We start from the raw sequence: 25454 nt of genomic DNA, 5'->3' as shown, positions 1-25454 counted from the left end.
TGGCATAGTGACCTAATCCTGCTGCCTACCGCGATCTGAACCTTACCTTCTCAGGGCCGTCTTGTCGGAGGTTCTAGCGATCCCAATGCAATCGCGTCGAGTACCACCTCTCAGGGGAACATCGATGCGTGCGCAAATCTCGGGAATTAGGGTGAAACTGGGAAGACTTCTCGAATGCTACGCACAGATCGTACCATCTTAACAAGATTGGAGAGGGGAAACTGCCAGTAGAATTGAGCAATCCTTGTGAGGATGACAGTCAATGGCCGCGAGTCTGGAGAGATACCCTGAAAGCACTCGGGCTCTCACCAAGGAACAACCCTTCTCTAGGGCAAGTGTATGATGGCCTCGAAGTCCCAGATTCTAGGTCTCCTCCCTCTAAGCATAGAAGTTTTTCGAGCAACGCTTACCTCAAATCGGCAACTGACCAGCCCAACTTCACTCTGATCGTAGGTACTAACAGACAGAATTCTCATGAAAAAGACTCGGGGAGCGATGGCGAACCTAACAACACCATCGCAGCAAATGTCCAGTATCCCACTCAAAACGGCGATACCAGCATCACTACCGGAAGTCGTAAATAGAATGGGAGTTCATTATCAACTCGAAACCTACCTAGGTACGTAAAATGAAACCGCCGTATCCCGTTTCGCGTCGATTACAAGTAAAAGAAACCTTTCAATGGCCTTCTCAGCCATTGTTCGACACTCGAACGTGCGCGTAGTCACCCACGTAACTCTACCACTAATGGGTTATCAAGCCCATGAGCAGCCAGAGGCTTGTCTTGCTAGAAGATGTAGAACTTACAACTCCTGCAGCACTAGGTCGTCATCTTCGTCGTGCGCGCGCTCGTCATCGTTCCTTCTTTTCTTTTCTTCCTTCCGTAGCACCGGTTCCCAAGATGTGTCCGAATCGAGCGTTAGTTGCTAAAGTCGGAAGACTCGTCTAGTGGAACAGCGATGCCGCGTTCGCTCGAGGAACTCCTTGGTCAACCGTGGTCAGTAGAGTGGCGATAATATGCCGAGACATGCTCCTTCTAAAGTCCCAGCGAGGATGTTTCCCCAGGTATCTTTACGTTCTCTTATAGTCATTTTATGTTGTATGGAATTTAGGGACTCGCAGACTGTCGTGCCACAAGCTTTTCGGTTACTGGAGAATAGGTACTTAACCGATATAGGCCACATAGATAGTGGATAGGTGAGCGGCATCATCGATATCTCTCCTTGTTTCGTGAGCGATTGGAGAAGATTGGCTGGGTAGGTATGTTGTGTAGCCACACCAGTCTAGCCCAGCTTCGGTCCTGATGCGCTCATTCGCAGGCTTGGAATAGACAAGACGTTTCGCAGTTTACACGTGCTGAAATGTATATCAACCTTCTCTATTTAATGTGCTCATCCACCTAGCTTCCTTAGTAATAGGAGAGCCTTGTTCGATTTAGACAAACATCTCCCGTCTGTTTCCTTCCTAACTTCTCATGACATTCTAACTTCTGCCAAACGTGCAAGTAACCGCGAGCTCGAAGCCCCTATGTTAATTACGCACAATGGGCATTGGCGGTGCATTGAAAAACGAGCAGCAGAGGGCTTACTTGGTTGTAGCAGTTGTTTTTACTCCACTATCAATCCTGGCCGTCATATTGAGGTTCTGGGCTAGCAATCGTGCCGGCCGAAAGCCTCACGTCGAGGACTGGCTTGCCCTACTCTCGTTGGCAATCTACCTCGTGTTCGGCAGCGTGAACCTAGTCGGTACGTCCACTTACGATTGATTTCAGCGGATTACAACTCATCAGAGACTAATATCTAATGGCAAATCCAAGATGCTAAGGTCGCAAATGGCCGGAATGCGTTAGTCCTCATCAACACACCAGAAGACTTCACCATCGTACGCAAGGTACACGATTAGCGTGCTATCAATCATGGGCACATTCTAGCAAAAACGCTGACTTGTATCATTGACTTCAGCTCATCTATGCAGCGCTCTGGACCTACCTATGGCAGCAGCTATTCGCCAAATTCAGTATCATAGCCCTATACCGCCGACTTTTCTGGGTCAGGCCGAAGTGTTTATGGTGCATCAACGCCTTAATCGTCTACCACGTAGCATGGATTGTGGTGGTCAGCTTTATGTTAGGCTTCCACTGCCAGCCTCTCGACAAATTCTGGAACCCCTGGCTCCCCGGCCACTGTATCCAAGAGGGCACATTGATTGCAGTGGTGGAGGGAATCAACTCATTAGGCGACTTTCTCCTTGTCGCACTCGCCGTGGCTGTCGTCCCAACTCTTCAGGTGTCCAGTGCTACTAAAAGGAAACTCATCGTCCTTTTCGGATTGGGCGTGCTAGCCGGCGTTATCGGCTTTGTCAAGATCGGCATACCATTTAACGACGATGCGATCTGTAAGTTGTAGCCTAGCCAAATTCTATATGTACCTACCCTAAGTCGAGGGATATCGGCTAATCTGACTCGGTCGGCGAGACGTATTCACCATGGTGGCCTTGTATTCCAACGTCCAGGCGGGTGTGGGCATAGTGTGCTGCTGCGCTCCTGTCTATAAGCCGATACTTCCGGCGCCCGGGTTTTGGAAGCGCCTGGGGTCAAAAGTTAGTTTTTCGAGCCTGCGGCAGAAAGCTCATGTGAATACGACTGTGCAAGATCATCCACAGTATTGGCTGCAGCAAGGTGATGGCAGCGCGCGAGGGCTGGTCTGGTCAGTAACGCAAGGGGACAACATCGACTTGGCCGTGGGTGACGCAAACGGTCTTCCCATGAACGGTATACATGTTCAGAGGGACGTTGAGATTACTCGATGAAACCTGTTGGTGCGATAGGAGAGTTGAAAACCTGATCGCAAGGTAAATGAAACAACCACCAAAATGGTACAGCGAGCGGGTGGCTCAATAGGATCGGTGAGCTTCAGCCCCCAATTTCTGTGCAACGCGCGCTACGCCGCTACGGGCGGTCTTTGTGTGACAAATGACGAAATCTCCGCCCACCGTCTGATTTTCATCTGCAATTTTCAGAAACCTCTTAGAAAAGCCTCTTAGAAGCGGTCCTCCCGTTCTTGAGATTCCTCACAACTTTAACCACCAGTATGGTCGTCCCTGATTGCTACTCACGTCAAGTACCAGGATGTTCTTCCACCTCAATGTACCCCGCCTGCCGCTGCAGACTACCCAAGGCCAAGACGTCGGCATTATCGGCATCATCGTGTTTAACGTCGTATGAACACACCACTTCACCTGGCTCTTTGGATTTCTCACAGTCTTGATTGCAGGTCTTAGCTTACGTAGGAGCCCGGTGCATTTACCTTCTGTACTTTCATCCCCTTTCCAAGTTTCCCGGCCCCAGACTCGCAGCCGTATCCAATGTCTGGTACGCGTATCACTGGTAAGGCTTCCGAGGAACAAGCAACTCATGGTAGTTCCTGCTAATAGGACTGAGGCTTTCTGGGAGATGGCCATGGGCTGTCGAAGCCGCAATAAAGCAGTATGGTATGTACACCCTCATCGATTTTACGCCCAGTGCCAATGATAGCTCCGTAGGCGACGTCGTCCGAATTGCACCGAATGAGCTTGCATTTGGTCATCCTCGAGCCGCTGCAGGTAAGTTTCGGACCCGCTTCGTTCCGCCTTCGCTCGCAAGCTAGGTATTCAAGAAGCCAATAGAATGAGCTTAGATATCTACTCCTCTCACGACAAGAGCCTCGAAACCTTCGTCAAGACAGATATTCACGACTTCGCGAAAGACAATGACGGCGGGCTCATTTGGCAGCAAGACCCCCTCAGACACCGACAAATTGCCAAACAGGTAGCTCCGGCCTTCAGTCAGAAGGCAATCAGAGAGACGGACCCTGTGATTCATCACTATGTAGACCTCTTCGTGAATAGAATGAAGGAAATAGGAGACACGCAGAGTGGTATTAGTCTCTCAAATTGGACTCAATGGCTAGCCATGGATATCGCAGCCGACATGGCATATAGTCACCGGGTGGATTGCATGAAAGAGGGTGAGCCACGCTCTCGCGAACGATCTCCTAGCTTAACACACTAATGCCACATGGCTCTACTAGCCAAGAACTCGGCCTACCTCAACGCCGTTCTCAGTTTCAACAAGTTTGCGACCATGACGCAAGTCTTGAGACGGTTTCCATGGCTCGGCTTCCTGCGATTTGCCGTCTTCCCGGTTTCGCTCGTCGGCATGCTCATGCAACTAAGGAAGGCGAGCCTGAAAGAAATGCACCGGAGACTGTCGCTTCAAGGAGCCACAGAGCACGCCGATTATTTTGACCAGCTTGCACCCGCCGTGGGTCATGCGGGTGATAATCCGGACGAGATCCTCCATTTATCCAAGATCTCAACGCAACTCATGTTTGCCGGGTATCTGCCGCCGTCGGACTGGTACTACGGTACTTTTTTCCACCTGTTGCACAACCGCGAGGCCCTCGAGACCCTCACGCAGGAGATAAGAGCTGCTTTCACCAACTACGAGGAGATCACGCCCAGCGCAGCGCAGCAGTTGCCGTATCTCAATGTCTGCATGAAAGAGGCGCTCCGCCTCTTCCCTACTAGCGCTGTCATCAACGGCATGCCTGTCTACAGCCCGGGCACGGTCGTCGACGGTAATTACATACCTCGTAGCACTACATGTCAATTTAGCGGCTTCTCCGTAGCACGCAATCCGACGTACTTCCGGGATCCCCTTCTGTATCGGCCTCAGCGCTGGCTGCCTGCTGATCATAGCCTTTACGACAAAAGGTACTCTGGCGACCAGCTAGATGCGTACATGCCGTTTAGTCAGGGCCCGAGAATGTGCTCGGGAAAGGAGGTTGCGTGGTGGCAGGCCAGACTGGTGTTGACGAAAGTCCTATGGTCGTTGGATATGGAGATGATCCCGGGACAGAGGGTCGATCTAGAGAAGAACCTTAAGGGATGGGGATACTGGGTCAAGCCTGAGCTAAAAGTCAGATTTATGGCCGTGGAACGAGGACGTGGAAGAGAACAGGCCTAAACGGAAACGACGTGACTACTAGCATACATGTACATATACAGTATTGACATCCTGGGATTCGGATACGGTTTCGTTTTCTTTTCAATCTGTGTTTAAGTGGGGTTGAAGCACCGATATCAAAACGGAGGCCCAGCTGTTAGTAGTTGTGCAAACCCCTGTGTGCTGTATGGGCAATATTATATTCTCCGGCAACCTGCTTATAGATATTAATCAGATCATTTCTGATATTTTCTCATGATAAAGTGAAAATTCGGATACTGCGGTAGATGGAGTTGAAGCTGGGGAGTAATCGAGTTGTATTTCTTAAGTTCAGAATTCGGAATCTAAAACACGAAGAATCTAATGATCTTCTCCAATTACGTCAGCATTCCCCTAATTATCATATATGCTCATCTGGTAATATGCATCAAAAAGAATAAGGGAGTGATGGGATTACTAATGCGGGGCTAACTGATAGTGGCTTGTGCTTTTACGATAGGACCCACCATGCGAGGCTGCATTAATTTTTTGAAGCTTCCACCATTCAAAGCTCGCCCACTTGATACAAAGTCAATAAGGTCAAAATATCGGTCGTTTTCTAAGGCGGGCAACTCCTACCTCTCTTCCTCCAGGTATTACTACACGTCTTCATACTTCGTCTAGACGCTGCCGCGACCCGACCGCCAAAATGTCTTTCGGAGGCCAGACCCCCACCATCATCGTCCTGAAAGAAGGTGAACACACGAAGCTACCCCACAGTCTAATAAATTAAGAATCCCTCTTGGGCTGACTGTGCATATAGGAACCGATACTTCCCAAGGCAAGGGTCAGATTATATCGAATATAAATGCCTGCTTGGCTGTTCAGGCGACCATCAAGTCGACCTTGGGACCCTACGGTGGTGATTTGTTAATGGTGGATGAGAACGGAAAACAGACGATTACCAACGATGGCGCAACGGTAATGAAGGTTAGACCTATATCCCTGCCAAATTTCCTTGATTGTTATATTAACCAGACTATAGCTACTCGATATTGTACACCCCGCCGCCCGAATCCTGGTCGACATTGCAAGATCACAAGATGCTGAAGTTGGAGATGGGACAACATCTGTCGTTGTTTTAGCCGGCGAGATACTCAAGGAGGTTCGAGAACATGTCGAGCAAGGTGTCAGCTCTCAGATCATCATCAAGGGCCTACGAAAAGCTTCGACTATGGCGGTAAACAAGATCAAAGAAATCGCCGTCAGGACAGACGAAGCAAACAAACGGGAAACGCTAACCAAGCTAGCCGGCACGGCTATGACCAGCAAGTTGATCAAGAAAGACACGCCGTTCTTCACCAAGAGTATGCATATTCAGAATCAGACGTATCATTAAGATGGAGGCTAACGGATTGTAGTGGTCGTGGATGCTGTCCTATCGTTGGATCAAGATGACTTAAACGAGAAGCTTATAGGTATCAAGAAGATTCCCGGCGGCTCCCTCACCGACTCCCTATTCGTCAACGGCGTTGCCTTCAAGAAAACATTCTCATACGCCGGCTTTGAGCAACAACCCAAGTCTTTCAAGAAGCCTAAGATCGTCTGCCTGAACGTCGAGCTAGAGCTGAAGGCAGAGAAGGACAACGCCGAAGTTCGCGTCGAGCAGGTTTCCGAGTACCAGGCGATCGTCGATGCCGAGTGGCAGATCATCTACAAGAAGCTCGAGGCCGCTTACCAGACGGGCGCTAAGGTAGTACTCTCGAAGCTACCCATTGGAGATCTAGCAACCCAGTACTTCGCCGATCGCGATGTGTTCTGTGCTGGCCGTGTCTCGGCTGAAGATATGGAACGGGTCGTTCAGGCTACTGGCGCCACTATACAATCTACTTGTTCTGATATTCAGCCTCATCACCTTGGCACATGTGGTTCTTTCGAGGAGCGCCAGATCGGTGGTGAGCGATTCAACTTCTTCGAAGACTGCCCAGAGGCCAAGACATGTACGCTAGTACTCCGCGGTGGTGCCGAGCAATTCATCGCCGAAGTTGAGCGGTCCCTACACGACGCGATCATGATCGTCAAGCGTGCCATCAAGAACCACATGATCGTAGGTGGTGGTGGCGCATGCGAGATGGAGATTTCGGCTTACCTACACCGCTTTGCCGACAAGGACATCCGGCACAAGCAGCAGGGGGTCATCAAGTCCTTCGCCAAAGCCCTCGAGGTCATCCCTCGCCAACTATGCGATAACGCAGGTTTCGATGCTACCGACATCTTAAATAGACTACGTGTGGAGCACCGTAGAGGCCGTGTTTGGGCCGGTGTCGACTTCACCAACGAGGGTGTCGCCGATATGATGGAGCGGTTCGTCTGGGAACCCGCGCTAGTCAAGATTAATGCCATACAGGCGGCTACCGAGGCCAGCTGCCTAATCCTAGGCGTTGATGAGACGATCCGCAATGAGGAGAGTGCGCAGCCGCAGGCACCCGGTCAACCGCTGCCGCCGGGAGCGGCCCAGAGGGCATTAAGGGGACGGGGAAGAGGTATGCCAAGGCGATGAATATGATAAGGTCATTAGGGGCTACGTTGCATTCGAGAGGGCGCGCGGTGATGTACCTATGATACCTAAAAGGCTACGCACGATTCTTACATGTCGGGTATAATGTGCGAGGTATAGATGACATGAAAAAAGGAAAAAATCAAATCGATTAATTTTGAATACTTGCTGGGTGATGTGTTGGCTTGACTACCTACGTTCTGTTGTAAGGAGTTGGGGGGACACTCAGAGTTACCCCTATTATCTGATTGAGCCCTGTCTTACTGGTATGGATGAGCCAGGTCATCGTTCTGATTAAAGATTTGGTATTCAATATAAGTAAGGTATGACGGCCACTAAGAATTAAATATTTCGGCCATTCTCCCCAGCGGGTTAATCTGCCATTTTTTCTCGTCTCTCATCCCGAAGGCTATCTATGTAACCTTAGTCATCTCATTTCCTAACTACAAACCCTAGCCCCTTACATATTACTTAGCCGGAGGACCTTGCAGTTTTGCTAGATATAATGAACGCGAAATAATCGAATCGTATTCGTTATTTTATAGTCGAAGGACAGTCAATCCCTTGCTACATCGTTCGAGACCGAACGACAGAAGATCATACACACTAGATACACTCAAGAAATACCCACTTAGGATATGAACATCAAACATATTGTAAAAGGTAATAGTAAACTCATTCGTTTAGCTTTTACGTATTAGCAATAGTGGCTATCCGCCTAGGTAGCATAAGACAACAACACACTTCTTTCCCACAATCCGGTACAGGGAATCCTACGGAACAACCCGCCGAACGAGACTATAACTTGTTCGAAGTGCATTACTAGATCTTCCAATCATCTTACTTACCTCCCAGCAGAAAGGTGACTATTGTGAGTTATAACAGGTTTGCATATCGTACCCAGCAGCTTTTTGCCCCAGAAGACGCAACCACTTACAAGACACTATTGATACCTTAGTAAGTACTTACCTAGGTATGTAGTCTAGCAAAGGTGATAACTCACCTGCATTACGGGGACATACCATACGAGTTATTCGTTTATTTCGTTATATGTACGGCGCTTACACGTGGTTGTACTATTAGTGGTCGGGGCCCAATGCGTACACGTACCCCGACGGTGGCTAGTCAATTTCCGGTTTAAACATTCTGAGCGGCAACAACCGGATGTTTCCAAAAGACATTGTCCGCTAATCGGGGAACATGTAGGATTGCCGAGACAATGTCTATGGATCAAACAGTTCCACTTGAACCGGCAAGAAAGGCCCGGATTCTAGGTAAGTTGGTGTGCTATTGCCGTTCAAATCATGTTCGCTCATGCCTCGCGCGTTCATGTACAGCGCATTTCTTCGATGTGTCAAGAATATCATCAGTAAATCTCTCTGGAAATCAGGTATTGCGTTCTCTAGGTGGGATTTTGAGGCCCATGTTCAACACGCCGCCCCCTATTACACATCGACATCTGTCTCGCCGCTGCTAAGCTACCCACAGTGTCAACATTCAGTTTTGTTACCCGTCATCGTTCGAGAATTCTATCAACAGAGTCATCAATGGTAGAGTGGTTGGGTTTCAAGGGACAGTAACATAGGCCAGGTCGTTATACCACTCGACTATTTGGTCGTAAATTGACCGAGATCAACACAACAACTCGTTCAATTCTATTATGGTGGAATCACGAATACCTGTATTAGTATGAAAGGTCAACTCTTCTTGTGAGTATTGTGAATATAAAGGCGGTATATAACTACCGCGCTATATAAAAAAAGATTTACGTGTGATAGGTAACAAACTCAAGACATTATTAAAATTTATACAGCAAAGTACCTATGAAAGCCTTTTTAAAATACCTAATAAATGACAACGATACTAATCACCTGTGTATAAGCCTTTTTCGTATGAGTTTCGTGAGAAGAGAGAACTGAGTGAGTAATAATAACACAGGTAAATACTTATAAGATAAACGAACAAACTCCATAAAGCTTCGTGTCTCTAAAGTTGTTCTCGTACAGCTGCCGTAGTTTTGTATGCAAGTAGTGACTGGCCAACTGCTACTGCGCATGTTCACTCTTGACAGAACTAATAGATTTCAAAAGCACATATGGTAGGGCCTAGTCTCGGCCCGAGTCTCGGCTCGGAGAAGCTGATTTACATGTTTGGTGCCTACTTGTGAAGTAGATACTACCTAGTAAGAATATGAGAGGTGGATATAACAAATGTTAAAGCCTATTGTGTGGATTTTGGCTGAGACATGGCATGGTATGCGAACAGGAGAGCTAACGTGCTTACAGGAGGCGTTGGCGGTCCGAGTGGCTCATATGCAGGAGCTTGGAACCATTATACGTCAGGTGGCATACAGTCAGAAGAAAAAGTAGTTAACGAACTATGTCTTAAGTACGAGATAGTTTCATGTCAGAAAAAAGTCCCAGACATCGTAAATCAATCCATGATATATGATATTTCATTCGTGATTAATGACATCTTTCTCCAATATTTTCATCCCTTCGTTCAGACTTAACAGTCTTAAAACGCTGTTCGATTTCCTTCTCTTTTCCATACCCATTATTGGAGCGGGAAAGGAACCCTAAATGGAGAATTAAACACCGACATTCACCGGGAAATAAAAGGGGTAATAGAATCGACGATCTTTGAACCATGAGACCGGTTCTTAAGAGATCCGGAATATGTACGATGACCATTTAATCTTTGCAGTCCTTGTCACTCAGCTGCCTAGTTATTAGGTAAATGACTTTCTCACGAACCTCATGGTGTCCCAAGCTCCTTCTTTGGCCCCTGCTTGAGGCTCAGCAATCCCACAACTTAAACCATAGAGTCGGGTGGTAGAGCGGTGAGTAACTTCTAAGATGTACTAAACAATGGACCGGTTCTGCGTTTTGACATATCGGTATGCCCGATTTAGTAGCATGATCGTCGTTCCTCTAACCAAATCAGCCCCACGTGGCGGCATAGGTCTTTTTCAGTCATCGTATTGGAATTCGTTTGCCTTTTCTCAGCTCGCCATCCGGATTACATAGACAGGTAGATCATCTCAGCCACGTAAATACTATGAGGGGTCACTAACACAATTGCACTGTTAAGGGACGGGTTATTAGCATGGTGGCAAAGTAAAAGTACTCGTCGTGGTCGCTTTGCTAGGTATCATTGTCAATCTTCTCGAAGACATTCCTTGTGACTAACCTACTCCTCATTTTACATCATCTTCGTCCCCGCCTTGACCCCGTGGTGTCGGTTTTAAGTCCAAAGGAGCTCTTGAATACCAGCTTTGCGGTAAGAGCGGAGCTATATCCTTTTCAAGTCTTCGTTCATGCAAGCCAATCGAAATGATTTGCCAAAGTCAGGGATCGAACACTAGTTCGTCCATTCATCTTATCTCCTGGATTCTCTCGTTGGTACCGGTTTACGAATTAAAATCCGTTCAACCTTCCTTATTCAACAAGTGTGATGAATGGTACACGAGTCATGCTATGTCGGCAAGTATAGGCACATTGCATTTAGGTAACTGCTGCAGCTACTAGAATAACTGCAATATATGCACGAGTCGGAGAAGCTCACAGATAGCTGAACGGACGACCAATGAAAATGATATGAATAAAGTGTCTTCATCTATAATGTCGCAGCGAACGTCATGTTGGCGCCCAATCGAATCATAGTTTATGCACAACCGCGTCTACTGTGCCTTTTCAAGTAACCTTGCACTAAGACGTTTCTTGCTTCGTGCCATCATCGTTAGTGTAGATAACACAAAAACGGTCTGCAAGGCGACGTTAAACTATTTACAAACCAAAAAGATTGACATTACCCAACACCAATCAAATCTACCGACCTCGGGGTTTTGGGCATCGAACTGGTGAGTTTTCTGAACGGCTTCGTAAGGTATTTTCGGGCTCTAAAACGTGTTCGGCCACGAAGAATTCGGTTTAACAGCGGTGAGCAGCAAATATAAATATACCACTACAATGCCTCCGCAGTGTAACCCAATGACAATGAGGCTCCAATAATGATTCTTACATCAGAAAACCGATCGAGCTTAATATGATATCAATCCGATGGGTGCAGATGGGTTTTAGGATGTCTCGGAAACCTCGGAAGTAATCGCTGAGGAGTTCACGACCCGGCAGGCTGGGTTGAGCACTGTTCGACATGATCGTCACCGGAGCCGAGGTGTGGGTGGCAGCTCGAGTGGACCAATAACCCGGCTCCTTCGAAGGGTGGTTAACAGGGAGCTTGCTTGGTTTACACGTGTCACACTCGAACCCAGGGCCTGGATAAAGCTAGTAATAGCTGCATTCGATATATGGCCCTCCGTTTGACTGGGTACACGCATGAATGGACACGGTCCACCGGGTGTATCCGCCCGAAGTGTATCATCCCATAGAACAGCCAAAGAACGGTTCAGGCGACGTGCGGCTGCGGGGTTGATCATCCCCAATTAGGAAACCGATGTAGCTCGGGCTGATTATCGTCGTTTCTGCCGCTAGTAATCAACTGATGGTGTTTGAATATCAAAGAACGTCTAGGTCGACTGGGACCGCTGGGGTCACCGGGGATTTACGAAACCCGCCGACTCGGTAACGTGGACTAGTCAGAGAGGATAATTTCCCGAATCCTCAGATCTCTCATGCGTTTTAAAGTCTCGTACGTTACGAATGCCATGTTGAATCGTGATGATTTCCAATGGATATCATCGTGGCTTGGCTGACAAATGCCTTCAGCAGCGAATTGCGCACGCAGATGTAAAAGGTCAGTATCCGACCAGGATTTCGACCATTACCGGCCGTGGATAACTGCCTAGTATAGCTAGTTCACCGTTATTACGTCCAGACGTGGTAGTACGTATGTAAGTCTTTGCAACCTTAACTGAAGAAGGATGAATCCTCCATGCAATTGCATCGTAGTTTTGTGGACCGTACATGGTCTTGCTTATGTTGAAACCCTTGGCTGATTTTTTTATTTATTTTTTAGATCCCGGGTCCTTGTTCCGGCGCAGTGTCGCAGAATGCTTCGCATCGCAAAGATCCAATGAGAAAACATGTATTCAGCTCTTGAACCGTGTAGCTGGAGCCGCGTAGCGCGACCTTCCCGCACAACTAGGTCGTATCCGTCGGTTGGTGGATCGGAAGGGTACTTAAGTGAAATATATCTAGTGATATAGATATATCCTGGGGGGGATCTCATAAGTGTTTTAACAATTCCCGGACAATTTCATCTTAAACTCGGCTTTTCACATAGCCTTCTAGAAACTACGGCCATGGACTTCCAAATTTGCTTTGGTCTCGCCTTACTTGAGACACTTATCACCTCCGCCTTAAGTCCAACCCACGAAGCATTATCGGATCTATCGACGAGTAAAGCACTTGTATTCCTAGTATTCTTCAGTGTACAATGGCTGGTGATTAAATTCTACCGCGTCTTCATATATCCATATTTCGTTTCTCCGTTAAAAGACATCCCCGGCCCAGAGGTATTAATCACACCAACTTATGTATAGTGGCAGCTACTCACGATTTCTTAGGATAACCATTTCTTTATCGGTCAACTTCTACATCTATATAGAGCCGCGACTCCGATCGATCAATATATGAGCTGGTCCGCGACATGGCCCGAATCACCATTCATCCGCTATCCCATTCTCGCCAACAAAGAAATCCTCCTAATAAACACCATCGAGGCTCATAAGCAGATATTGCAGACCAAGTGTTATGACTTCGTCAAACCAAAGTTCCTCGAAAGGCTGCTCGGCGAGATCGTTGGGACGGGCCTCCTATTTGCTGAGAGCCATGAACATAAGAAACAACGAAGAATGATTCTGAGTATGGGAATATCTTAATCTTATCTACTACGTTCTTTGCTAATATCAAATACTAAGATGTCTTCTCCGTCCCTAACATGAAGAAGCTCATCCCGGTCTTCCAGCAAAAGGCAGAGGAAATGACAACATTCATCGAGCGCAAGATGAAGGAGAATGGCAACGGCAATCTCGAAGGTTTGCATATCCAACCAAATTGAATAGAAATCACGGACTAATGAATTAACAATAAATAGTTCAGAAGATATTCAGCAAAGCTACCTTGGACGCTATTGGAGTTGCGGCCTTAGGCATTGAATTAGAGAACCTACGATCAGAGGAGTTGAAACTAGATTTCCTACAATGCTACTTCCGCATGCTCTCGCAACCACCATTAAGCGCGTTAATCAGCTTCATCCACGTCCATATACCGATTCGCCGATTCCTCCCATTAGAAGCTAACTGGGGCTTCATGCGAGCGATGCGAGGAGTTCATAGCATGCTTAACCAGTGCATCGAAGAACGAATTCGAGATCTCAAGTCAACCGATCGAGAGAAGGTCGGCGGGACTGAGTCACGAGACCTTTTGACCTACATGATAGAGGAACGAGAATTACAGAAGGAGGATCTCACTATTGCGGATATTCGTGGACATGTGAGTTATAAATAAGCCGCCATAACCACCAACCAAAGTTAACTAATATTCGCAGTTGCAAAACTTCCTTTCTGCTGGCCACGAAACAACTTCCGGCGCTCTGACATGGGCTTCCTTTGTCTTAGCTACACGACCAGAGATCCAAAATAAACTACGAGACGAGGTAATACAGAACCTGGGAACATTTGGGATCCCCAACTACAACGAAATCGAGAAACTCCCCTATATGAAGAACTTCCTGCAGGAAGTATTACGCTTATACAGCCCAGGTAAGCTGTCCTTTCTTTCGTAAAAGGAATTAGGTAACCGTCCATTTATACTAAACTATCGGTCATAGCCCCCGCCACCTGGAGAGAAGCAGTCAAAGACGTCACCATCTGCGGACAATTCCTACCCAAGGGCACACAGCTCGTGCTCAGTCCGCCCGTGACGAACCGGTCACCCCGGATATGGGGCCCGGACGTCCTGGAGTTCGTGCCCGAGCGGTGGGACGCGCTAGCGAGCGACGCGGCGACGCCGTACGCGACGCAGACGTTCGGCAACGGGCCGCGCATATGCATCGGCAAGAGCTACTCGCTGCTCGCGTTCAAGGTGATGATGGTCGAGCTGCTGCGCAACTTCCGCTTCTCGCGCAGCCCGCGGCTCGAGCAGTTGGGCGACGCGCCGATGCCTGTCCAGAACCCGGCCGTGACGTGGCGGCCCCGGGGAGGGATGACGGTTCACTTGGAAAAGATTACGTGGTCGTGATAGGGAATATGGGATGGATGGATGGATGGATGGGGTTACTGGGTTGGTGTACGGGGGGATATGTGTACCATGGTTTAATGTTACGAATATGATGACTGAAGATAACCGAGCGAACCCGGCTGGTGTTGATGTGACATGGGATGCGTTGTACTTTTTTGGCTCGGAGATGGCCGTCTTCGTTGTGACCTAAGACGGACTGTGAATCTCTTAGGTTATACATGAGACTGGGAGAGATATCTGATGAAACGGCGTCGGTTTCTCCCTTCTGATCCTTCGGTCTATACTTGTACATAGTATATACTATGGCGGGATTGAAATACAGATGCTGATCAAGCTGCCAGATGATGTCTGTCCTAGAGACCAGAATGATGTTTTTTGTAGATCTATCCCTAAAGCTGTGAGACCTTATACTCTTAGCTAAGGCCGAATTGGGAGAACTCCACGGCGGAGATATGCATCTAGGATCGATTTGGAAACTCGGCTCCGTGAAGAAAGTATGGGTTCATGCAAGGAGGATTCAATGATCAACAGCGAATTGGTGTTGGTGTGAGTTACCCAACCCCTACCACCGGGCCGACCGAGGTCGTACGGAGCATGACCTAAAATGAACTTCACCCCGCACCGCAAAGTCTTTCCGAGCGGTTAGGATCTGAAATGCGATTCAAAATGTGCGTTAAGAATTATTAATGGGTAGAATTGAGAGGCTTGCTTGATCGGTGTATCAATTGAGACCTGAGACCGTAGGGATTCTTTATTGGTGAAATAATCAACGCTAGTACTTTCTAGGTAGTTAATACTTAATCCTAGATCATATTAGATCTGAGCATCTGAATATATGGGAATTTGATAAATCTGAAAGGATGAGGTGGTTCATGTTCTTCTCATGTAAGTCGATGTAAGGGGCTTAGGGGGTTATCCGCTTAGTAATCTTCTTCCATAGATCTCATCTGGTGTACTAGTTTAGCTCCGAACTTTTACCGTAGCTTGTAAGTATTTCGCGGCTCGTTCTAAAATATTCACATCTACGAATTTCCCCTCCCGACGCACAGTTCATCATCGCATCATCGCCAACCGGACCCCTGACTACCCTCCAGCAAAACAAATCGAGGGGTAACGGAATTTAGCTCGTGGCGACGGTAACACAACATCAAGGACCAATTGCCGGACTTATTTAAATTTGGTAAGAGTGTTATCACTTACTCCGTGACCTTTGCCTTTATATACCTCGCTGCCTCGAGCCAGAAAAATAGGATTATTAAAATATGGAATTGGTGGTGTTTTGTCAATATGAAAAGGAAAAAGAAAAGGAAAGACTGAACAAGACAAGATATGGATAAGGGGATGAGTTATATGATATGTTTATCAAGTACGTATTGTTGATAGGTAACATGTCTAGGTCAGGTCACACTCCGAGGCAAGATGCCGGCAATTCTGGATGACCCGTCCAGTCCGACCATCTACCGCGTCACCGGACAGGCCCCTTTTCCGGACCCAAATAAGCCGGAGCTGCCGCCGAACGTTCTTCCTCGTCAGGTGACCTTAAGGGACCGCCAAACCATCGCTACCGTCGTGCCCTTTGCCTCTCGTGATCAAGTGCCCGTCTCCCTTCTGGCATACCTCTCCGACCAATTTGCAAAGGAGATCGAGGGCGGCGATACCTACCCTATGATAGATCCTATGCCCCTTGATAAGTTCTCCGCGTACTGGTTTCAGAATTTCGCCGGGATAATGCTTCTAGGCCAGATCGAGAGTGCTGCCGACGTTGTTGAGGGCAAGGATTGGTCCCGAGAGTGTCTCGGCAGTTTTTATATCAAGCCCAACTACCCCGGCCGCAGTAGCCACGTCTGTAACGGCGGGTTTCTCGTCACCGAAGCCACCCGTAACCGTGGTGTCGGCCGACTTATGGGCGAGAGCTACCTGGACTGGGCGCCGAAGCTTGGGTACTCGTACTCGGTTTTCAACCTCGTGTATGAGACGAACGTGGCTTCGTGTAAGATCTGGGATGCCCTCGGCTTCAAGCGCATCGGGCGTGTCAAGGGTTGCGGCAGCCTTAAGTCATACCCCGACCGGCTGATCGACGCCATCATTTACGGACGGGACCTAGGACCCGGCGCCGGCGAGGGCAACGGCGAACCCCTTCTCGTGAGTGAAGAGCGTTTCGACAAAATCAAATTCTACCTCAAATACGGGCGCTACCCGAATGGATCTGACCGCGCCGAAAAAAGCAGGCTCCGGAGCGCCGCGACGCACTATAAATTGCTCGAAAACGACGTCCTAATGCTTAAGGATAAGGAGGTTATCAGCGATCCCGTCCGCCAACTGGACATCTCGCGCCACCTTCACGAGTCCGGCGGCCACGCCGGCATCAACAAGACCACGGCTACGATCGCCGAGAAGTACCACTGGAGTCGCGTTAAGGAGACGGTTTCGCATGTAATTAGGACGTGTGACCAATGCAAGGAAGCGGGCAAGACGCCTTCAGTTCAGAATCAAACTAGCTCCCGACGCCTCACCGTAAACTCCAACTGCGCCGTTGTCGGCCTTAATACTATGCCGCCGAGAATGTCTCCTGTCGAAGCGACTGGACCCGGAAGCGTCGACGCGACCGGCAGGGTCCCCGAGCTACAGACGCCTACGCACAATGATCTACCTTCTTTAGTCGGCTCAGCAAATCCATATGCCCATCCTGGTGATATTACGACCTTGTTGAACCCTACTATGCAGGCGCCGTCAGATAACAGTTTGCCGTCCCATCACCCCTTAATGCAAAACCAGCTCCACCACGACTCCGCAGCCACTCTAGCCTCGTTGCACGAAGCCGTGGACATGTACCATCCCATAGACCCTCAGATAATATCCCAGTCCGCACACCATCCACCAACCCACCACCATCCCCACGCATTCAACTCCTTTCACCCCAGTGACACAGTAACGCACTCCAGCCCCCACCCCTCGCACGCCTCGTTATCGGGCCACGAACCCTACAGCCCTCACCCCGCATCCCTCCACGCCTCCATGCCCTTCTTACAAACCCAGACTCACCACCCAAGCCCGCACCACGAACCCGACTCCTTCCAAGCTCTGCTCAACGATGACGACAGCGTCGACGGCGACAGCCACCACGCATTACACGGACACCCCGACGACCCGCCTGGCCACGACCAAGACGATTTGGACATGCTGATCGATTCGGAGATGGACATCGACGACGTGGTAGTACATGATCACGATCACGACCTCGACGGCAGGCAGATAGATGAAGAAGGCGGAGCTGGCAGTAAAGCTGGCCTCGAGGAGGGCCTGGTGAGAGGGTCGAGTACGACCAAGCGTAGTAGCATCTACAACGTCGTATTCAACACGCCCGGGTAACGACTTGGGGTTCTCGTCGCTTTACATATATCCCTATTTCTACTTCGCGTTTAAAAATATTTGCATTGGATACCCAAGATCTTTTTTTTTTCGCATTATGGAAAATGAGGTGGATAGGTTAGCTGGTCAGCGTGGTCTGGTTTCGGGATATCGGGATTAATCAAAGCCTTTAAAGAGAATCAACGATACTAGATATTCTTCAGATAATGAATATATGTATGGAATGTTCATGTCTTCTTTCACGGACAAGTATATTGATTGGGTGGATCATTTTATACAGAAGGCATTCATGCTAGCCTTACATAATCTTAGATAGGGAAGCAACGTACTTCCCCCTTATTTGATGTTTGCCTAGGTAGTTTCTACCTACCTCCAAGTCTAGATCCAACCTCGTCCGATCAAGAAGGGGCAGATCTGCCCTCTTCCGACGCAGCAGCGGCCTTTTCGGCCTCCTTCTCCCGAATAGCTCGCTGTACCTGCATAAACTTGGCAACGTCGAGTGGCGTCTCCCACGCTACGATGCCCTTCTTGGCATCATCCATGCGCCGCTTCTGACCCATTTCACCTGCTCTGCCGAGGACGCTGCCGATGACAGCCAGACACCGCAGACTATTTGAGCAGTTAGCATGAGCCTTTTATATAGTTCAAATATCCCAGAATATCAAATCCTATACTAGATAAAAAAATCAGGGGCAGAAACATACCTATCGTCATTGGCCGGGATCGCGTACGTAACCCACGTAGGCTCCGCATTCGTATCAATGACACCAATCGTCGGCACGTTGACCAGCGAGCACTCGTGCAGCAGCGTGTAATTCTCCATGGGATTCAAACATACCACCAGATCCGGGATCAGCGGCCTGCGGTCCTGGAGATGCTTTTCGAAGCCGACAACCGGCTCGTCATTCTCGTCCAGAATCTGCATGGGCATGCCATCAAGAATAACCTCGCTATTCGTAATAGACCCGGGCGTCCACTTCGTGAACAGGTGACACGCGCCCGCGAGCCGCGCCGCCTGCGTGACGATCTGCATCTGTCCGGCCCGGGTACCAACGAACAGGATCAAGCCGCCGCGGTACGCGACCTCTTCCACGACGCGCGCGGCGCGCCGCAGGTGCGCCGCCGTCTGCTCGAGCGAGATGACGTGGATGCCCTGGCGCACGCCGAAGATGTACCGCGCGTTCGCCGGGTTCCACAGCGACGCGTGGTGGCCCATGTGCGCCTGCGACGCCATCAGCAGCTCCAGCGTGACGTCCTTCGGGCCCGGCGGGTTGCGGAACACGTCGTTCGGCCTGTACGTGCGCTGCACGCGGGCGCCCAGCCGGCCGATCTTCGACTTCAGGTGCGTCTTCAGCTGGAAGTCCGCCACCGTCGTGTCCGGGGCCGCCGGCTTCTTCCGCCGCGACGACGAGGGGGCGCGGGCGTTCGCTGTGAAGATGGAGGGGTGCTGCTGCGGGGATGGGGATGCCGATTGTGGTTGCGATGGCGTTTCGAGAGCTGCGGCGGTCGCGGCGAGGTCGGCGTCGGATATGTCTGTGATTCTCGTCGGTGGTGAGGTTGGGGTCTGCGTAGAGAGGCAGCGGAGGCAGGCCTGGCGGAGAGGGGTCGCCAATGCCCTGCGGGCTAGATACGTCTTGTTAGCTGACATCCATATGTACCTGATCAAGTATAGTATATGTAGCTTACCATGACGAACGCCCAGGTCTCTTATAATCATGGTTATGACGATTGCTAGCGTATTGTGTAGTTTCGCTCAGCTATATCGCAACTCTTTTTTCTTGAATTGAACGATGCAAGGTTCAAGATTCAATTGACAGGGGTCTGGTTAGGGACAACGTAATCCCGCGCCGACCCACAATTTGATTTAACTTTAATTCTGTACGTAATTATGTGCAGTGCGATTTCCCCCCTTTGATTTGGTGGGCACGAAATGCTTCAATGACGTGTCACTCGTATTTTGCATGTGCAAATTCACAAAGATAGTGAATGTAGAAAACTCAATGTAATTTCAATAGGCCAGGTATAAGTTAGCTATTACGAAGTGATCTATTCTTCACCATCAGGGTTGAGAACAAGTATCTACATCCCCATCTCGCATTCCTGTTCCCCCATGTTCCCCCCTTGCACTCGCAAACTCCGATAGCCATGCTTCCACTTCCAACTGTCAAAACTTCTTACCGGCTGGTTGCCCTCGAGATGGTGAAAACGCCTACAATGACCACTGCTAGAGCGACGATAGCACCGGGGAGTAGTAACTCGTTAGGCACGCCGGCGATAACCTGTTCGGGCTCGATGTAGGCACTGCTTCTCTTACGACGCCTGGCCGACGCATAGTCCTCGTCGCTCTCGTACTCCTCATCGTCATCGTGCGTATGTCGTCTGCGACGAACATCGGAGGGAGCCGAGCTTGGAGCCGGGGTAGCAAAGTTATCGTGCTGAGGGGCAGCGGCAACCGGTGGCTTCTCCGGATCATGGACAAAAAGATCAACTTTCTCGCGGTGATGGTGTCGCGCGAGCAGAACCGCTTCCAGGAGATCTTGATCAGTCGTGATGCTGACTGTGTCGCCCTCGTCATCTAGGTAGCTCATAGCAAAACCGCCGGAGCTCAGCCTGCCATCTTCTACTACTGGTGCACCGCCGATGGCGTCCACTTCGCTGCCGAGCTTACCTAACACGCTCTCAACAAAATTTTCGATGCCATCGCTCGCGACGATTTGCAATCGATGGACACGACCACTTGGTGCCTTAAATTTGAACGCAAACGGCGTATCTCCCGCCTGTTGGTGGGCAAGCGAGGAGTGTACCGGCGATGATTCAGCGCCCACATGGGAAGCGCTATCACCGGGCGCTACCAAGTCATTCATACGTTCACGCTGGGCATCGGGGGACAATATAGACCGGGATACCATAGTGCCACCGTGGTGATGACTGCCATCCCCGGAAACCATCGACTCAGTCTCATTGTCAAGAGACAGCCAGAATTTGTTCCACGCGGGGCCTTCGCTGTCACCTGACGTTCCCATGGTGTTGATCTGCTCAAGTGTCGCATAGGTCAACTTAAGCACGTCAACCATGCCAACAATTTCACCCTGGTCATTCATAACCGGGAGGTTGAGGTAATGACCATCTGCACAATATGTTAGTTAATAACATCCCTGCTTCTTTTACGACATTGGGTAGATTAGCGACTGACCATGCATCTTTCGGAGAGCAGCTTGGATGCTCATATCCATGGGGGCGAAATCGGGGTGCGGTGTCATGACGCGAACGACGCTGCAGGTCGCAGGGTCTAGACCAGGTGCGATAACTCGCAATACCACATCCTTGCTCGTGAAGATACCCGTAATTTGACCTTGGTCTTGAACTAACACGGCAGTGGTGCGTTTCTCCTTCATCAGTGTCGCTGCCTCTTTTACAGTGGTTCTGACGTTGACGGTTGTGGGTGGTGTACCGTTCAGCACACTCTCTAGAGTTGGCCCGGACATTTTGGAGCGCAGAGCCTCGACATACTGGATGATCTGCTGGGGTTGGCTAGTACCTAATTCGGACTGTACACCTTCCAACGCGGCATAGAGCTTTGTCGAAGATGCGTATGCGCGCTCCAACTTTTCCATGGCATCGTAGAAACACTTCGTGATATCGAGGATACCCGAGATGTCCTGGTTCTCATCCATGACAGGCAGATGTCTAAACCCTCGGCGAACCATGAGGTCGAGAGCCTCGGTGGCGCTCGTATCGGTGCGGGCGCAAAGGGGGTTCGTAGTCATGATCTCGGCAATAGTGACGTTGTTGGCCTTCTGGTTAGTGCCGACTACTCGAAAAGCGAGATCTTTCGCCGTAAAGATACCAGCGATTCTGTCATCATCATCTGTAACTAGCACACAGTCCTCCCTCTTGGCTGCCATTAGCTGAGCGGCCTCGGCGACAGTGGTGCCCGGCTTGATCTGGAGGGCAGGGCTAGGCTTGAGAGCGAGGACGGTTCCGGGTGGGGCTTTGCGCGAATGTCGAGCTCGGCCGGTGAGGTGCTTCTTCTTGGAGAGATCGCTCTCCAGTTTCTTTCGGATGGCCTAGCGACTAAGGTCAGCATCCAATAGCGTAGGTAGTATAGTAGACATAGCGCCATATACCTCATCTCGTTTGCTCTGCTTCTGTCTACTTGCGCTAATTCCGGAGGCGGCATCGCTCGGCGAGGGTTGGTGAGAATGGCCATGACCGTCGAGAACTGGTCTAGGAATGTTTGAATTGGCAGGACTGGCAGCTCCCCCAAATGGATCTCGGCCGCCGCGATTTTGGTTGCGACTTGGCGTACCTCTCATTGTGCCGGACATCGTGGGCGAAAAACAAGCGGAGGTGAAGATAGATTTATTGGTGGTTGATAGTTGCTAATAATACCGATGCTATGCACGACTTGCAAAAAGATGTTCGAAGAAAGTCTCGAAAAATTCAGCTGCCAATAGAAAGGCAATCCGAATGTCCGGATTCCTATCGAGCAAATCGAGCAAATCGTATTAGCAAGAGCAGCAGATGCAGCAACGGTGATCGAATGATGTTTGATTACACCCCCTCTATTACTAGTAAGATAGGAATGGAGATGGAGGAGATAAAAGTATCGGTCAGCCGTGGAGACTAGAGAATAATGGCGCTCTTTCGGGTTAAAATTTTGTGGATCGTCCAAGTTGTCTCGGCGACAAGGGAAACCACCACCTGCTGCACATGCTCCCTGTCAGGCGAACACCGGTATGCGCCTGCCCCAAGCTCAGGGCTCAGGGCTCATGCCAGCAGGCCAGGCACCTAATGTAGCACAAGGTCAGCTCCGATTCAGGCATTGACAGATTGAAGCCACGACCAGGTTGAAATAGCACTGTGGCTTGGAGTGCCCCTCAATGAGGCTTGACAACCTGCTTTGACTTCAACGGTTGAAATTCGCTACTCATTTTCACTTTCAACTCTTCAACACTGAATTGAAAAAGGAGGGCAATCACAAAATACGTAAAGCCGACGAAATAAAAGCCTATCTCGTTCATCTCATTTGCTTTTATGTCATCAAATCCGTACATAAATTGCTCCGAGACCCAAGCATTTCTCCAGTCCCTTAAAATTTGATCGTCGACCATGGAACGCAATTATCACCTAATCTCAAAATAGGGGAATAACGAATATCAGAATCTCAGATCTTACATAAATGGTTCAAAGCCACAACATACAGGACGATAAGCTTACAGAAAGTCAATGGAGACATAAGTATAAGAATATAAGCAGTCAGCAGTTCATGTTATTTTCTCCATATATCTACCTCGAAGCTTTTTGAGGAGGTTCCATGAACAGCATGACCAATTACATGCCTATAGAAAAGGCATCGCGAATCCAAGATGAGGAAGGACATCTATCTGAAGTTCGCCAGTATGGCACATCGACCATTCCCAGGCAACAACGGCTAAGTGCAGCCCTTCAGCTCGCACCCTCGATGTTTACAAAGTCTCCCTTAACCCCGCCTCTCCAGTGTGCACCACCAGCATGTTCCTGTCCAATGACTAATGCATCCAACCGCATCATCCACATCCAACATATTGAGATAGTATACCAGAATGGTTGCCTACCTTACGAGCCTGCTTCATAGTACCACATGTATTTCCCTGTAACCCAAAAATACAACAGTATAAGGTCTACTGGTGTCAATATTGTCTTGCCGGTTAAATGATGCGCCAATCTGATCGTATAATGCTAATAGCATTAAGTAGGAGATATTTACTATAGCAAATCGGAGCCACCTCGGCCACGCCTATCACTTTATTCTATCCTGTTGTGAAACGCAAGGCTGTCTTCCACGATCCCGTACTTGAGTACCTAAGAGTTCTTCTAATGGCATCAATAAAAGGTTGATGGCTCAGGCTAGAGCCTCATTATAGATCAGACAATGGTCATCAAGTCATAACCATCTCGTTTACATGATGGCCTTGGATCGGTAATCTTCACTATCGGATCATATATAGCATTTATTCTACCAGACCTAATCTCAATACATTCATTAACCAGGAATGAGTTCTTCTCAACCATCTCAAACCTCTCCCTCCCGCGACCAGGCTGATGACGCTCGCCGGCAAATCATCAGCACCATAATTCCTTGTATGATTCTCGCATTCGCCGCGTTGGCCATGCGTCTTTCATCTCGGCGTATCAAACATTCAAGGCTTCTCGTGTCTGACTACTTTGCTATTGGTGGCCTAGTCTTCTCGTGGCTCGGGGCTCTGCTCATGATAGCTTGTGGTAAGATCCCTATCCAATCATCTTTCATGGCGCCTCTATCTGGTTTGGTAAAATTAACCTGAGATCAATATTGCCGAGCAGTTCCGTTCGGCCTCGGTTTGCATATCGAGTCTGTCCCATTAGGCGACGTCCGCCAGATCTTACTCAATGTTTTTTTCGGGGAGATGGCTTACGGCATCAGCTTCACATTAGTCAAGCTATCCATCATTACATTATATCGACAGCTGTTCCCCACGCGGTTTATGCTCGCCAGCACCATGGTCCTAGCTGTTGTAGTCATTATGTGGGGTATTGCTGTTGTGTTGGTCTCTATCTTCAGTTGCAATCCAATCCGAGGATTCTGGGATTCCGTTCTGCCAGACTACAATGTGCCCACCAAGTGCATCGACTCGAAATGGTTTTACATCGGGATATCCATCTCTAACATCCTTACCGATGCCATCTTACTATGTCTCCCTATGCGCGATGTATGGCGCCTTCGGCTACCCTGGCATAGCAAACTTACCATCAGCGGTGTCTTTGCTCTAGGGGCTTTCGTCGTTGCCGCGAGCAGCATGCGCATCTATTTCATGCTAAACCTGGATTTCGAAGATTTCTCATGTATGTCTATTTCTAAACGTAAGCTGAGCTGTATAATTACTAACATAGTATTTTTAGTCTCTTTCGTTCATGGCATGATTTGGTCAGCCGTGGAAATGCTAAGCGCGGTCGTTTGTTGCTGTCTACCTTCAATTCGGCCAGTGCTAGCCTGGTTGGCACATAGATCTATCCGGCGGAGATTTAGTAGCGATTCGACGCCAGTAATGAACACGCATCACCGCTATAAATTACAAGCACGTCACGACCAAGATGATTTTGGCAGCCAAAGCACAGTCCTTGATCTCGAGACTGGTTTCAGTCCTTCACAAACTAGCCGACCGGAAGACAGGCTCCTTGTCGCCAATTGATTCTTTCCAGGATTACCACTTTTCCAGGGCGTGTTATGATGCGAGACGATATTTCGGAGGGTCAAGCCGATATGGGCAACAGAATGCTAGGAAAAGTAGTAAGTACCATTTTGATCCCAGTCACGTTCGCTGCTCAGTATGATGAACATGAA

At 49.1% G+C, this 25454-nt stretch overlaps 8 protein-coding genes across 8 annotated transcripts; 6 read left to right on the top strand and 2 right to left on the bottom strand.

Annotated features, from left to right (window-relative positions):
• The first annotated feature begins 1354 nt into the window (after positions 1-1354).
• F4807DRAFT_174222 (uncharacterized protein) lies at positions 1355-2898 on the top strand. The gene is made up of 4 exons (XM_047993498.1): positions 1355-1745; positions 1817-1890; positions 1962-2394; positions 2474-2898. The coding sequence occupies exons 1-4, from the start codon at positions 1544-1546 to the stop codon at positions 2806-2808; spliced, it is 1044 nt and encodes a 347-aa protein (XP_047852198.1). The 5' UTR covers positions 1355-1543; the 3' UTR covers positions 2809-2898.
• Positions 2474-5310, top strand: F4807DRAFT_434143 (cytochrome P450). Its single transcript, XM_047998770.1, has 7 exons — positions 2474-2904; positions 3019-3217; positions 3273-3385; positions 3440-3489; positions 3541-3600; positions 3675-4004; positions 4068-5310. The coding sequence occupies exons 2-7, from the start codon at positions 3128-3130 to the stop codon at positions 5003-5005; spliced, it is 1581 nt and encodes a 526-aa protein (XP_047852197.1). The 5' UTR covers positions 2474-2904; positions 3019-3127; the 3' UTR covers positions 5006-5310.
• A 197-nt stretch (positions 5311-5507) lies between these two features.
• Positions 5508-8187, top strand: F4807DRAFT_434138 (chaperonin Cpn60/TCP-1 family). The gene is made up of 4 exons (XM_047998769.1): positions 5508-5718; positions 5787-5953; positions 6009-6330; positions 6385-8187. Exons 1-4 carry the CDS (start codon positions 5673-5675, stop codon positions 7521-7523), a joined length of 1674 nt encoding a protein of 557 aa, XP_047852196.1. The 5' UTR covers positions 5508-5672; the 3' UTR covers positions 7524-8187.
• Positions 8188-12783: 4596 nt separating this feature from the next.
• Positions 12784-14722, top strand: F4807DRAFT_462478 (cytochrome P450; the record flags this gene model as incomplete). The annotated part of the gene is made up of 6 exons (XM_048001831.1): positions 12784-12996; positions 13048-13345; positions 13402-13518; positions 13578-13975; positions 14031-14244; positions 14313-14722. The coding sequence occupies 6 exons, from the start codon at positions 12784-12786 to the stop codon at positions 14720-14722; spliced, it is 1650 nt and encodes a 549-aa protein (XP_047852195.1).
• An 875-nt stretch (positions 14723-15597) lies between these two features.
• On the top strand, positions 15598-18308 carry F4807DRAFT_434126 (uncharacterized protein). The gene is made up of 2 exons (XM_047998768.1): positions 15598-15902; positions 16119-18308. The coding sequence occupies exon 2, from the start codon at positions 16142-16144 to the stop codon at positions 18089-18091; it is 1950 nt and encodes a 649-aa protein (XP_047852194.1). The 5' UTR covers positions 15598-15902; positions 16119-16141; the 3' UTR covers positions 18092-18308.
• Positions 18309-19870, bottom strand: F4807DRAFT_434124 (37S ribosomal protein MRP4). The gene is made up of 3 exons (XM_047998767.1): positions 19778-19870; positions 18796-19714; positions 18309-18700 (listed from the first exon to the last, which is right to left on the bottom strand). The coding sequence occupies exons 1-3, from the start codon at positions 19806-19808 to the stop codon at positions 18490-18492; spliced, it is 1161 nt and encodes a 386-aa protein (XP_047852193.1). The 5' UTR covers positions 19809-19870; the 3' UTR covers positions 18309-18489.
• Positions 19871-20078: 208 nt separating this feature from the next.
• F4807DRAFT_434122 (CBS and PB1 domain-containing protein) lies at positions 20079-22837 on the bottom strand. Its single transcript, XM_047998766.1, has 3 exons — positions 22219-22837; positions 21285-22158; positions 20079-21218 (listed from the first exon to the last, which is right to left on the bottom strand). Exons 1-3 carry the CDS (start codon positions 22417-22419, stop codon positions 20266-20268), a joined length of 2028 nt encoding a protein of 675 aa, XP_047852192.1. The 5' UTR covers positions 22420-22837; the 3' UTR covers positions 20079-20265.
• A 1289-nt stretch (positions 22838-24126) lies between these two features.
• F4807DRAFT_462474 (uncharacterized protein) lies at positions 24127-25302 on the top strand (the record flags this gene model as incomplete). Its single annotated transcript, XM_048001830.1, has 3 exons — positions 24127-24355; positions 24437-24955; positions 25013-25302. The coding sequence occupies 3 exons, from the start codon at positions 24127-24129 to the stop codon at positions 25300-25302; spliced, it is 1038 nt and encodes a 345-aa protein (XP_047852191.1).
• Between the last annotated feature and the right edge of the window lie 152 nt (positions 25303-25454).

The sequence above is a fragment of the Annulohypoxylon truncatum genome, assembly GCF_022578515.1.
Source record: "Annulohypoxylon truncatum strain CBS 140777 unplaced genomic scaffold F4807scaffold_26, whole genome shotgun sequence".
In the NCBI taxonomy this organism is placed as follows: domain Eukaryota; kingdom Fungi; phylum Ascomycota; class Sordariomycetes; order Xylariales; family Hypoxylaceae; genus Annulohypoxylon; species Annulohypoxylon truncatum.
The sequence above is the reverse complement of the archived record's forward strand: the minus strand, read 5'-3'. Positions and strand labels throughout refer to the sequence as shown.